The 14,536-nt window shown below is 36.5% G+C and overlaps 2 protein-coding genes across 4 annotated transcripts; one reads left to right on the forward strand and one right to left on the reverse strand.

The window, feature by feature from the left end:
• The first annotated feature begins 1,086 nt into the window (after positions 1-1,086).
• On the forward strand, positions 1,087-9,156 carry LOC105169052 (uncharacterized). Of its 3 annotated transcripts, XM_020696321.2 has the most exons (9): positions 1,243-1,315; positions 2,224-2,292; positions 2,569-2,621; positions 2,750-3,032; positions 4,316-4,398; positions 4,503-4,578; positions 5,932-6,117; positions 6,797-6,925; positions 8,797-9,156. In XM_020696321.2, exons 4-9 carry the CDS (start codon positions 2,895-2,897, stop codon positions 8,974-8,976), a joined length of 792 nt encoding a protein of 263 aa, XP_020551980.1. In that variant the 5' UTR covers positions 1,243-1,315; positions 2,224-2,292; positions 2,569-2,621; positions 2,750-2,894; the 3' UTR covers positions 8,977-9,156. The 3 variants fall into 3 exon arrangements, with proteins under 3 accessions (XP_088739979.1, XP_020551980.1, XP_020551981.1); XM_088883853.1 differs by lacking the exon at positions 2,569-2,621 and having other exon boundaries at positions 1,087-1,315; positions 2,907-3,032; XM_020696322.2 differs by lacking the exon at positions 2,569-2,621 and having other exon boundaries at positions 1,271-1,315.
• Positions 9,157-10,909: 1,753 nt separating this feature from the next.
• LOC105169054 (protein NRT1/ PTR FAMILY 4.3) lies at positions 10,910-14,056 on the reverse strand. Its single transcript, XM_011089319.3, has 5 exons — positions 13,720-14,056; positions 13,369-13,586; positions 12,837-13,277; positions 12,236-12,378; positions 10,910-12,119 (listed from the first exon to the last, which is right to left on the reverse strand). The coding sequence occupies exons 1-5, from the start codon at positions 13,868-13,870 to the stop codon at positions 11,240-11,242; spliced, it is 1,833 nt and encodes a 610-aa protein (XP_011087621.1). The 5' UTR covers positions 13,871-14,056; the 3' UTR covers positions 10,910-11,239.
• Positions 14,057-14,536: the final 480 nt, after the last annotated feature.

A 14,536-nucleotide genomic window follows, 5' to 3' on the forward strand; every position in this document is an offset into this window, starting at 1 on the left:
TTACATCAATGATAAATACATCAATTGACTAATAATTTCATAAATTGGTATTACTTTAACTCACTCTTAGTGGGACAAATGCTTTCATTAAGTGAATAAAATATACACACGAACTCGAATCCATAACCTCCTTATGAAATTTTAAGATCTGCTATTTATGTATTATTTGAGTAAATTACACTTTTGGTCTCTATGTATAGCAACTTATTCGCATTTAATTCCTAATGTTCATCTTTCACTATTCTAGTCTCTAGAGATTGCAAGTTCACTATTTGAGTCTCCAAAGATAATAAATTTTTGCACATTTAGTCGGATCGCCAAAACTAACAGTGCTAAATTATATGACCATGCAACACTTGGTTGGTGCTTATATCGTCCCATTTAGAATTTGTGAAAAACATGGCCGTGTTCTTGTTCCCCATCCACTCTGTTGGCAAGTGCATCTTTGCTTTCATCTATCTTGGATCACTTTCTTAGCGGAGGAGTCGATGCTGGATGAATCTGCGAAAACGGGGCTGCTGAAGAATGTGGAGATGAGGGCCGACGAAACATGGGGGACTCTGAAGGGAAGGGTGTTAATTGCAGGACATGGAGGTAGTGTTGGTGAACCAGAATCAATTGAGTAGGATTTTTGATAATTCGAATTGCATTGTTCCTTATGTTTTAATAATGAGGCAGTGGATGGGTTTTATACTTTAAACGAATTGATTTCCTCCAACTGTTGTTCCCTAACAAAAAAGCACATCAACAAAATGCATGTGTTTAGAGAAGAATGGTGCATGTGTTTAGAGAAGAATGGTGCATGTGTTTAGAAGCAGAACTAGTTGATAAATGTAAATGATGCATGTGGTTAAAGAAGAGTACAGCCAAATCGGTCGTCTATTAGTTTTGACGGTTTGAATCTAAAAAATCATGAAAAATGAAGATTAGGAATTAAAAAGGAGTAAGTTGGGATATTGTTTAGTTATAGTTATGCTGCATAACTGGCAAAGCAAGTCAGGCCCTTATATTTCCTATTTCATGGGGAGTGAAGTGTTATAAATTATAAATCTGGGGGTTATTCTGTAAATTTTGTATTGTTGGACTTGGAGAAAATAAACAAGTGGTATGAGTACCTTCCCTCTTCTGGCGCTAGGGTTTCCCCTTTTTCCTTCAATTTCTTCGGAGAAGTAGCGATCATTCAAATTATCGTCTACGATAGTCGATAAAAATTTGCTTTCTATATTCGTATAGTATGGAAGGCGTCGAAGGTGAAGAGGTGAACATTGAAGAACTCGCTTCTAACCTCTCTACTTACCGGGAACAGCTTCAGCAGGTAATTCTTCACACCTTTTGTTTGTTTCTTCATTAGCATGCGAAAGATTTGCTGGGAACTCTAAATTCTATAATTTCCATTGTAATTTTGTTTCTTTTTGGTCTTTTAACTGATTTATTTGATTGGATAGAATTTAGGACCTTTTGAGAGATGGGAGTTCTTTTTAGTTTGAATAAGTGGGGATTCAAGGACGGGAAGAACCTCAATCAGTGTTGTTAATTAGGAATTGAAGAGAGAAAAGTTTTGGGGGTAATTAAATGACAGTTGTTTGGGGAAGTCCAAAACAAGCTGAACAATTGCAAGGAAAAAGAATAGCTATGGTAGAAGAGCAACCACGTTTCCATCTGTTCCAACTCTTCTTTCTCTGTTCCCTCTCAAGAATCAAGTATGAGAATATGAGGTGGTTGTCTTGTCCATTTTCTTGCCCCAAGAAATCCTTACGAAAGAATGTGATTGTTTGGCGTAATGGCATTCTGGTAGTGCTGATATAATAAAGTTTGGTTCATTGATTTGCTTCTAGAAGTGCTGGCTTTATTGAGTTTGGATGTATTTCTTTGTGTTCACATGAAATAACTAATTTTATCATTGTCTTTCAGTATTATTGGTTAAGTCGATTATTGTAAATCCCTTAGAATGAACAAATAGCTTGTTCATATTGACATCACATGGAAGTTCTAGTGATGAATGATCAATGATCCTAAGAAATTGCTTTTCAAGCTTTCTGTTCCTTCTCTTCCCTTTATGAACAGAAGCAACCTGGTGTATTTTCTTCTTTATACCTACTGTGGTACTTTGTCTTCACTTCATTGTAGAGTTTTTGTTTTCATTATGCAGTTGTGTAGGTTTTCTTCAATTTACAACACAAGCTGCTAATTCCTTAGCAATATTTTCCTTTTTCTATGATTCAGGTCCGCAAAGTATTGAATGATGATCCTAAGAACTCTGAACTTTTGGATATGGAGAAGGAACTTGTGGAGGTGATCTCATATTTGTCTTTACCCCCAGGAAACCCCCTACCTCCTCTCAATCCCTTTTTATATTTTTCCATTTCCATTTTATTTTATCTATTTTTTATTAACTTGGTGGGGTTTGGGTCGAAAAACATTTTTATCAGCTTAGTGGTGGCCATTTTCTTTAGCATCTAGCATTATAGGCTAATAAATTTGGTTAGAAGGTCATTCTATGTATTTGTTGGAATTGAATTCAACTATCTATTCCTCCTTCTCAAATATTATTATTGCTCAAACAAGCAGTTTGAAGGAACTACCCTGATGAGGAGAGATCTTTTTGTCCTTGGTTCGTTAAGGTGAGGTTATTTTATATTGTTAAGAGAAATATGCACCCTTGGTGTAGCGAAGCATGGGTATTTGTGAAAGTTGTGGAGTGTGAGACTTTATCAAGGTGCACATCACTTTTGTCTTGGTTATATTGCAGGTCTGCTATGTTTGGTGACGGCCAGCTTGCCTCTCTCTCGTGATTTTCAGATGTCTCTCTGGATTTGAAGTTCAATGTCTTTTAATCTCTAGTGAGTTGCATTAGGAAAAAAAATGTTTGTTTTCTAATTTGAACTTTGTTGATTATGTGGCATCAGGTGATTACGTTGACAGAAGAACTTCTGGCAACTGCAAAACAAAGTGATGGTAATTCTGAACTGGTTGCTGGGACTAGTGCGGAAGTGTCTCCTAGCTTACATCTTCCTGGGAGCTCTTCTGATGTGGTGTGTTGACTACTGACTTATTTCAAAGATTATTCAGATTTTGCGCATCTCCAGATTAATTAGAACTTCTCATTTGATATGGAAGTGCCTGTATCTTTTCTATTTTTGGTAATACAAGTTGTCCGGTGGACTCAAATCTCAGTGGCTGCACAAGGGTTCCTTTAGGATATTTCAAATGATTTTCTTTGCTGGCCTTTAACATTCTTCAGCTCTGGAATTTCACAAGTTTCATAGAGTGGACTTATTAAGTCCACGAGCGAGCAGTCTTTCAATTATAACCTAAAGAAAAACGAGTCATTGCACTTAAGCTCTGAACTTTCCGCTGCCGGCTGCTCTATGCTGCCTTAATTCACTTTGGAGTCTGAATTGATTTGAATCAAATTTTCTTTTATCTGGAGTATGAAGACATCATTTTGATATTTCTATCCCAATTAGAAAAATATTCCATTTGAAACAATAAAAATAATTCTCTCTATTCATTTGCCTCCATTACTAATGCCTTTCTGTGTGGCAGCTGTTGGAGCATTTAAAACTATTATCAAAACAAACATTTCAATTGCACTCATTAAGTTGCTATTTTGATCTTTGATACGGGAAATGGAAATTATGAGGACTTAGTCATAAACCCTGATACCAGCCTAGGAACATTTTTGTAAGGAGAATCAAGTAATTATTTGCTTAATGAAAAAAGAAAATAGGTTATGGAATTTGTCAGTATAAGAGGTCGAGAAAGGGGACCTCCAGTTTTGGTTTAATAGAGCTCTTCAAGTTCACAAAGTAGTCAATTTTAAACTAGTCTGGATTAAGGGAGGGAGCAATGATCAGGTGGTGGTGGAAATTCTGATAGTGATGGGTCACTAATGTGGTAAATTGGGAGCTAAGCCGGTGGTAGTGGTTACAGCAATGTGATTGACCATAGGTAGATATAGGTCGTGGTCTCTGGGACGGAAGTCTTTTTTATCTTAATTTATGTTTCGCATTTAGTATTCTACAAAATTTTCTTTATATAACCAAGGGTTTAAGTTTTACCTTCTCTCATCTCATCCTATTGCTTCTCACTACTTTCTCATTTTTGTTTGATCTTGTTAAAGCAGCTTATGGCAGCCCCCACCATCCCATTCACCATAATAATGTTAGACTTCAATGATTGTAACATCGTGCATGTTTCAACTCTTTTTCTTTTGATGGCTTTGTTTCACTTGTTCCCTCTGTTTTAACTTGTTTTTATGATGACACTGCCTTGCTTTGCTCGTGGTAGTGATAATTTCAAATTTTTAATCCAGAAATCAAGATCTATTGCTAATTATGGTGATAAGTTCCCAGTTGGCGCAAAAGTTCAAGCAGTTTGGAGTGAAGATGGAGAGTGGTATCTAAATTTTTTTCACATTTTCAATATGTTCTACTTGAATTGTTTATTTCATTTCCTCTACCTTTTGCTTGTCATCTGTGGTTGATTTAGTTGACATTCAGGTATGATGCAACAATTGAGGCACTTACTCCAAACGGGTATTATGTACGGTATGATGGATGGGGTAACAAGGAAGAGGTATGATTTGTGTGAAATTGGATTGTTATTTTCCAAGTTAAGTCGACATCTTAAGTCTTGGCAAGCTTCAAGGCTGTCCTTTTCCTTAGGACCTTATCTAGATTCTTGTTCCCCATTAGTCCTTTTAACTTTTTATCTGTTGAACAAGGCTCAGAAGTGAATTACAAATTCATCAGTAAATATCTTTAATTATGAGATCAAGTTGGAAACCATTATATCATATTCTGAATGTGTTATATTATTATCCTTATTTAGACCTGTTGCATACTCTAAGTAGCAATCAGAAATTCGACATCCATTTTCATGATACATGCTTAGATCAGGTGGTGACCTAGTCGAGGTGGGCATCCAAGTTGGTTTGGACTTGCTCCTTTTTGAACTGCAAATCCCATTTTGGCGTTGTTTTATATTGTGATATTGATGTAAAAGATAAAGTAGAGTGCTACAGAGCATGCATCACTTTCCTGTAAGAGATGAAGAATGCCAATCTTCAATGAGATCATTTATGTTCTGAGGCTTTTTATTAATTATGAGTTCCATCATTAATCTCTCTAAAGCCATCACAGATAATAATATTAAGCATCACACTTAGACATTGATTTTTAGCTTTCTTTCTGAATGTTGAATGTTCAAGTAATTTTCATTTCAAAGACGTCCTAATTTGCTCATGTTATTGATGCAGATGACAGTTTGGTCCTATACTAACAAATTTACATGAATAAGTCCATTTTATGTTAAAATACTCGACATAAATCATCTGTGCTCTAGAAATATCTATTCTTTCATTTAACCTTTTAGGTTAACTTCACGAAATGAGGTACATCATAGGGTTTTTGTTTACAAAACCAACAACCTGATTTCTGATCTTACTTACTCATCTTTTATTCAAACCTCTGTTGTTATTTTCTTATTAGCCCTCAGTTTTATTTATCTTTTCTGTTACACTGTTATATAATTTAATAATTAACACGGTTGAATGGTTGATCTATTACCAGGGTCGATCTAATTGAGCTCTTGCTCAAATGAGAAAACCAACTGCTAGTAAAGAAAATGTAAAAAGAATTCTAAAACCCACGATATGGAAGGCAATAGAACAAAGTCCAACTTTTATTGGTTCTCTTGTTGTCAGTTGTAGCAACAATAAAACAGGAAAAATATTTGATAGATAGAATGACTAATGTGACTAAAAATAGAGGTAGCAAAGTGAAAAGACCCTGAAAATACGACCATTCTAATAAAATTTCTGAAACATTTACTTGTCTTGAAAAGCCATGATTCTAGTGGCCTTAGGACTTTTGAAGCTTCATTGTGCTTCTGTTTACTAGTTATCCTGTGCATAATTGGTGATTCCAGGTTGATCCCGATAATGTTAGACCAATTCAAGAAGGCACTCCCAACCCTTTGCTAGAAGCTGAGAGGATAGCTGTGGCTACAAAAGAAGCCCTTAAACGAAAGATTGCCCAAGCTGCTGCCAAAGACTTCGAAAACTGGACTGTGCCACAAAAACTTCGAATTGATCCAAATGACCCTGAAGATATGGTATGTGAGAATTAAATTACATTGCAAAATGATTATGATCACATTGTAGCTGCAATGTGCAGGTGCTTTCAAAGAATCTTCACTAGCTTTTTACATACCTAACTAGTGTGACTGTGTAGCTTGCAAATGATAGCTTAGTATCTTTTAGCCAAAGATACTGTCCAGTTTTTGGATCAAGTAACATCATCTTGCTAAACCCTGGTGAGAATTCCAGAATTTGTGTTTCTGGTTAGAGGTCCTTTATCATGATTGGTGGCACTTGGTGTTTAGGAATCTTCAGTTTTTATTATCATTTTGGCACATTAGGTGAAGCATCAAACTGACATTCATGTTTCTGGTCAGAGATGCTTACTGCTTCCTCTTGATTTACGGCGTACTATTAGTATATCTACAGTGTTTGTTATAGTTATTCTGGCACATTACACAAAGCATCAAATAATATTTCCAGTTCTTTTCTTATGTTTTATTTTCATGTTTCTAGCATTGGATATAATTATTCCCCTGGAATGGGGGAAATGAATAAACCGATTCATTTTTTGTTTGCTTGTTTTCATTTTTTCTTATTTACTAATTAATTATATATGGTTTCCAGATCTTCTTATTTACTGTTTCCGTTTGCAACATCTGCTTGTTTTATTGTCACTAACTTGCTGTATAATTTCCCACACTTTGTTTACAGAAAGCTGCCAAGCGGAAAAAATTACATGCTTTTAAGTCCAAGATGCGGATTGAAGCAAAAGAAGTTATGCAGAATAAGAGGCAGAATGCCTGGCAGCAATTCCAGACAACTAAAGGCCGGGCTAAAAAGGTAACCTGCCTGCTACTATCTACAAAAGTTACTGCTTGTGTGTGCCTGTGTGAGAAGTAATTGTGGCGAACTTGCTATATTCTTTAGCCATCTCCATTTTTGGTGGTCTGCAAGTGCCTACACTATCTTGTTTCTATGAGTACATGGTTGTCATTTCAAATATAGAGAAAATTATGTTTCATTGCTACGCTTGAGTAGATTTTTCTGACTTTTACCATGATCTTGTAGTCTATTGTGTCTGATTATCTGAATTATAAAATGCTGTCTATCTCATCTGACCTTGATTTCATACTTATAATAAGCACTATACTATTAGCATGTAGAGAACCATTTATTATGGGCTAATATGGGTGAAAAGAAATAGATTAATTGACAAAATTGTAAGCAACTTAACTCAAAATATGAGTTGAATAATTCATTCTTGAGTACTGCAATAGATTATTGCATCTATATGGAAGCAATGATGCCATTGCAATAGGCGCGCCCCCGATCCAGGTGTTTACCCAACGCCAATGGAGAATCACTGGACCCCTGAATTGAGCTTGATTAGTTTGACACAAATTTGAGCTTCGGGTCAAAACCTGACAGTTTTGACAGTTTCTGTGTGTGTTAATGAAATCTAAGAGAACAATTAAGTGTAGGGGATTGCAAAACCAAGACTAGAACCGCATGGATTGGTAACATGAGGTTGAAATATCCTGAAGCAGTAAAAAAGCCCCAGTAAATGCCATGGTGGAAAACACCATTTCGTTCTATAACAAAAACTTGCAAGAAAAAACAAGAGGGCGGAACAATGAAAAGATATTTGAATCTCCCAATTCTTGGTAAAAATCTATACCATGAATTAACTGAAACAGAGAAAATCAGAAGGAATTCCTTATTTCATGTTTACAGTGGTCCAGTATGTACTTGATTGGTAAGCCCAATCCCCAAACCCGAAAACATATGGCCAACAATCAGCATCTGAACACCCTGAGCGAAGCAATTTATCAAAGCCATGCACCCGACTGAGCAGTATTGACATTTTCCCCAGTTCTGTTGTCACTGTTGAGCGGACACGCAGCAGAGAAAGAGCTACTAAGTACACCGATGAGCTTGGCTGCATCAACAGCTTCCTTGTGGGAAATGGTTCTATATTGCTGTGCAGAATGGAGCCAAACTGTTGGAAACCTGGTTAACCTTGACAGTGAAGTCTGGTCAAGAGATTTTGGGGGGTAGATAGGGTGTTAATCTAGCTAGCCTTCGTGATCGAGGGTTTAATCTAGCTTATTGGGTAGGATAAGCTCCAATGGTGTTGAAAATTGTGTATTGGGTTATTTTTGGGCATAGAAGCTACCGCACCACACTCGTTCCATTTTTCTATTAGGTTTGCACCTGGGCTTTATTTACTATCATTGTAGGTTCTCTTATGTTTTATGGGTGTGGAGAGGGTTATACATCACCTATTGTCAGGCTTGCATTACAAGCTTGTTCTATAGCAGATGAGAGGACTCTTTGGGCCCCGCTGGCTGTAGTTCAGAACCCTCAAAAAGAAGCCTTTTCACGTGTCATTGCTGTTCCTCTGTTTTGAAGCGCTTCAGTCTAGCCATAGAACTTGTATGCATATTTCTCCTTTCTGTGGATTTATTGCTTCTTCAGACTTGTCAATTACTTCTTGGTGGAGTGTAAGCCTTAGCCAGCTGATACCTAGTGAACGAGAATAAAGCTATGGTGTCTAATTTTAAGGCATCAAGGGTTACAAGTTATGTGTACTTTTTCTCCAACTGAAACATCAAAAGCCGAGTTACTGCATCGTATATCTTCTATACAATCTAATTAGTGTTCTGTTCTCTGTTTATGTGCTCTCTCTTATTTTTCTGTTTATTGATCAGGTCGGTTTCTTCTCTGGGCGAAAGCGAGAAAGCATATTTAAATCCCCAGATGATCCTTTTGGGAAGGTTGGGGTAACTGGAAGTGGGAAGGGTTTGACTGAGTTTCAGAGAAGAGAAAAACATCTTCATCTGAAAGGAGCTAATATAGAAATTGCAGATGGTGAAAATGTAGAAACTTAGATACTGAATATATTTTCGGGTTTTCTTGTGGTTGTGTAGATACATATCAAAACTTCCGACCAATTGTGAACAGTTTTAGTAGCTTTAAGGTTGGGTGTGTTGCTCTTATTAAGCAAAACATGCTACTTCTATCACTGCAGTTGATAATTCATAATACTCAAATTAATAGCTTGGTGCTTATGCTGCTATGCTGTCTAATCCAACATCCTTAATATATTTGCAGTATTGTTGTTGTATTCAGAGTTTGTTGCAGCAAGGGGTTTTCTACAATTGCTGAAAATAAGTGCATATCCTTAGCCGTTTCCTCATGTTCTGCAATTTATTGGATAAAATTATAAATATGAACTATGAATGCTTTTTCACCTATTCCAATTCAATCTTATTCCACTTTTCGTTTTTGTTTTCAGATATTTTCAACTTTCAATTATAATTAACTTGTATTGTTTATTGCAAGCATCAGTTAGATGCCCATATATACCAAGTCTTGTAGTCCAATACGTGTTGCTATAGAAATTGAGGTCCTTGCATGAATTTAAGTTTTTCTCTTTTTATTAATATTCTAAAGAGAAAAAAAAACATTTATGATGAAGATATGATACGTTTTAATTGATAAGAACAACAATATAGGATTTGTATTTAGGAAATTGAAGATCACTATTATAATTGATCGATCACTTTGTTACCTCCAATTTTTATACTAACAATTATACATATTATTAATCAGATGATGATGACAATATTCAGCTCAGGACATTAGATAAAAGTAAATTTTGTTTTTTGTCAGAATTGGTAAATGTATGTATAAAAAAGAGTTTATTAATTTTTTTATTACCACTCATTATTAAGTTAGTAATTAACTATATCTATTATAGCATTAATATTTATTTAAATTAAATTCAAAATTACCCAAATAATATTTAACATTCTGGCAAATTTCTATAGATTTCAGAAAATTCTCAAAAATTTTGATAAAATTGATGTCAGGCGCAAGTTGAATTTCATTTTAACACTTCATTTCATTTAAAATTTTGGAATAATTAAAGAAAACATATATAAATAACCACATATAGACCAAGCCAACTGAAATACTATCGATCGTGCAAGATAAGAATTATATATATATGTTAGCATGTTTTGTAGTTAAGGTAGATATTTTAAAAGTGGTCTTACATGACTCTAAAAAAGCCAGAAATGGAGACAGCGTTCTCACTCAAGACACATGCACATTGCACATATTGGAGCTATTTTGAAGCTTTTCATATGGTGTGGATAATGTGTACATATGTATATTATATAAGTATAAATGATGAGAGAGAGAAGAGAATAATAAAGGGTATGTTAATATGTATGGATGGAGGGACCAAGTTAATAGTTATGCCCATCTTTTGGGCAACATACTGAAGCAGTGGTGGTAGGAGAATTTCAAATGGGGGATTTTCTTTTTTCTTTTTTTTTTTTTTTTGGGGGGGGGGGGGGGGTTGTCCCTCTTTCCAACATGTTTCAGACATGTCCCTCTTGTGAAAAGGTGAATCATTCATTCACACAAACAACAACACAATCAAGACATCATCTCTCTCTCTCTCTCATATATATATATATATATATATATATATGTGTAAGGAGAGGTTTTCTTTTGTTTTCATCTTTGTTCTCATGACTGTAGCCTTGTTGTTGTTCTATAGTGTACTTTGATTGTGTAATATGACAATTAATGCATCAAGGCTGCAATAGTAGAATTACACTAGCACTAGTGTCTTCAACCAACCAAAAAGTAGCTAGAGCCACTAATATACACACTGCTTGCACATGTTCTGTGATCAACCCTTTGTTGACTATCCGATCATCATATGCAATAGTACTAAGCTTATATTCATTGGATCTTCATTTTATATATACATGATTCCATCATGTCAAAGCTACTTTGGATTTGGAGTCCCTCTAAAAACATACTTTTCTTGTGACATTACAAAATACAGATAAAGACAGGCTTGGCCTGTTTCATTCTTATGGTTGTGGGTTCGATTTTCTCCGCACTCTTATAAGCAACCTATGATTCCAAAGACATTGTCCAGAGATAGGAGAATATCCATCAAGATCATCTGCCTAAGGAGCAATTATTGATTCCATCTTCTATACATTTATGCAACTAATGCCATTAATTATCTCAGCTATGGCACTAGCCTTTCTTTTCTCCTTTCTCTACTCTTAGTACAACAAGTTCAATAATTAAGGCAGCAGTGAACAACACAAAGTTCCACCGCAATCATACAACATCATTTGATGGATATACATTAATGTCATCTCCTGCAACTTTAATGGTAATGTTAGAATCTTGCAATGTTGACGAGGATCGATTGTTCGAATACCATCTAGCCCAAAAGAGGTAATTGAAAAAGTTGAGGAAGCTCAGAACTGCCAAGAACCAATAGAAAAGATCCAATCTGTCTTTGTTGAGATCATTGTCACTCAGCCATCCATCACCAGATGAGCCCGAAGTCACCTTATTCACAATCGACACGAGCAAAGAGCTCAGGAAGAAGCCGAACGAATACGAGCAATAAGTTATAGCTGTTAGAAACGATTGCATCCCTTTCAAAGACTGCTTGTAGAAGAACTCAATTAGGCCAACTGCAGTCAACATCTCTGATATCCCGAATATCAGAAACTGCGGTGTGATCCAGAATATTGACAGTATCTCATGCGACTTCACGGCCGACTCCCGTCTTTTGTGCTCCATCATGGCGGCTGAGATCATCGAAAACGTGGCAAGGAATAGGCCGGCCCCTATGCGCTGTAGAGGGGTGATCCCGGAGTCGTGGCCGGTGATCCTACGAGCAAAGGGGACGAAGAATGCGTCGTAGAGAGGGACTATGAAGGTCAGCATGATGTAAGGAATGGCCTGGAGAGAAGCTGGAGGAATGTGGAAGGAGTGAGTTAGTTGAGTGTTCATGGAACTCCCTTGTTGGACTGAGAATGTCTGAAGCTGTGCAAGAATTGTATTGAAAACAATTGTGCATGCGAATATGGGCACAACTGACATCAAAATTTTCACTTGTTCCACTTGGTTCACAGTGCAAAGACTCCATGAACTCTCCTTGCTATTCCCATCTTGAATAGTCTTGATGCAGGCCTTGTTCAAGAATCTGAATTTTTTTTTTTTTTGAATTATAATATATGCATAGGGAATATTAGTAATTAACACCAAGAACCCATTATATAGTGGAAAAATAAAAGTAAAAACAAAAATGTGAAAAATTACCTAAATCTTGGAGTGAGTTGAGGATTGGGTGAAGTGTCAGAAATTGGGTTGTCAGTATTAGGCTCTTTGGAGTGGATGGCATGAAGCATCCGAGGATCAGATGGGCAAACCTGCTTTCTCTTTAAAGTTGCAGCCACAAATACCTGGCAGAAAAATAATTTATTATTATACTAAAAATCAAGAAAGTCTTTTTTTTTAAAAAAAAGAAAATGTATGTAAGCAAGATGCCAAATCTTCCGACACATCTGTATCTTGTATTATAATTTTGGCACATAAATGGTAAAAACTTTTCTCCCAAGAACATAAATCAGCATTTGCATCCATACCAACTTATTTTATTCAACAGACCAATCAATAAGGAGGGGATATTATTTAATCCCATCTATACATTCAGCATATATAAGAAAACAAGAAAGCATCCATAATCAGCAGAATCAAACAGTTAAGCTCACCACATATAATAACATGTATAATTTCCAATTTGATTAAAATATGATGTTTTATGCATAAAATAATAACAATAGGTAGAATACATGGATACATAATTAAGGCTAAAGAAATTAAAACACAGCCAAAGAAGGAACTTAAAAGATTTTCTTACTTGTGCAATAGGGGTCAAGATGCTGCCTTGAGGAGGCTTATTCCTGTAGAAAACTGTGCCGGAAATTAAGCTGATGAGGCCCATGGCCATGGCGGCAGCGGAGACACCGAAGCCAACGTCCATGCCGGAGTGTGTTTGGACATAAACTAGGACAGTTAAGGCTATGAGTTCACCCATTGAGAAGGCAAAATAAGCAGCATTGAAGTATCTGGAGAGTTTCTTGGACTGCTTTTGATCATCTTGGTTGAACTGGTCTGCTCCATGGGCTATCATGTTAGGCTTCACACAGCCACTCCCCAATGCCACCAAGTATAGAGCTATAAAGAATATTAAGGCCTTGAACCCTTTGGCCTCCATACAGTTCTCACTATCAGTCAGCATATTGCATTGTGGGGGTTTCAGTTGGGGAAGGTGGGCTTGCACTGACAGCAAGATGAAACCCTATGTAACAGATAAGATCAAGAAACATGCATGAGAGAGAGAGAGAGAGAGAGAGATTGAAGGGAGGATATATGCATATGTGTATATATACCGAGAGTTCAACAAAGGCAAAGATGAGCATAGTCCAGAAGCAACCAAGATAAGAATCAGAGAGGTAGCCACCAAGAAGAGCGAGGAGGAAGACAGTTCCTATGAAGTTTGTGACTGTGTTTGCGGCTTTTGACAAGGAAAAGTGCATCTCATTTATGACATAGGTTATAAGGTTGTTCCCAACTGCAGCTATTGCCATTATCTCAAATCCTTGAAGTCCTGCACCACAAAATCCAAGAAACGCTGCTTTCTGAGATTTTGGACCTCGAATGGACATATCGTACACACACCATACACAAATCAAGAAAAATAAACTCACACACAATGTGTAGGTGTAATTAGAGAGAGAGACCTAGAACGAAGGCAGCAGCTTTCATCCCACCATGCTTAAGAGGGTCGGAAGGCTTTCCTCTCCAATCAACAGTAGTAGTAGTAGTAGTAGTAGTCTCTTCAGCACCGCTCTTTTCTCCCTTCAAATCCACCTGCCTTCTTGAGCTCTCCATTTCCTCACACACACTACACACACTACTCTCTCTCTCTCTCTCTCTCTCTCTCTCTCTATATATATATATATATATATATATGTGCGTGATGTAATGAATTATTAGCAGCTAGGTCCTTCACACCAAGTATGCTGTTTGAGCAAGAGAGAGGCGTGAAGGTATTCCCCAGAATTGAAGGGGGAAAGAAGGCCTTGAATTTATTTATATAGTAGTAGTACCACAGCCACAGGCCACAGACCACAGCCCACAGCCCCCCATCTTTGTAGTGGCCCCTGTGACCAAACAGCACAGTACTCCCAGAATTTTCCAGTACACCACTCCTCCATCGCGTGGACGCCACCTCCTCTTTTCATAATTACATCATCATCATCATCATTAATATCAACAAAACAAAAACATCTCTCTATATATATATTAACAAGAATTCCAACAAATAATCAAGATTTATTGATTGTACTTGCTCATCCAAAATTTTTATTACTTCCTTAATTATTAATACTTTGATATATATATATATATAATATATGCATCAAATTATTAAAGCAAAGTTTGACTTCTTTTCTAATTTAAGCCGTGGTTTGGTGGTCTATACTTCTTTGTTGGAATATTTGTTTTGGTAGGCTTGATATATATATGTCGTAGTGGGAAGGTGCCAAATTCAAGTGC

Source organism: Sesamum indicum, linkage group LG8 (genome assembly GCF_026168435.1).
Source record: "Sesamum indicum cultivar Baizhima isolate 11 linkage group LG8, ASM2616843v1, whole genome shotgun sequence".
NCBI lineage: Eukaryota > Viridiplantae > Streptophyta > Magnoliopsida > Lamiales > Pedaliaceae > Sesamum > Sesamum indicum.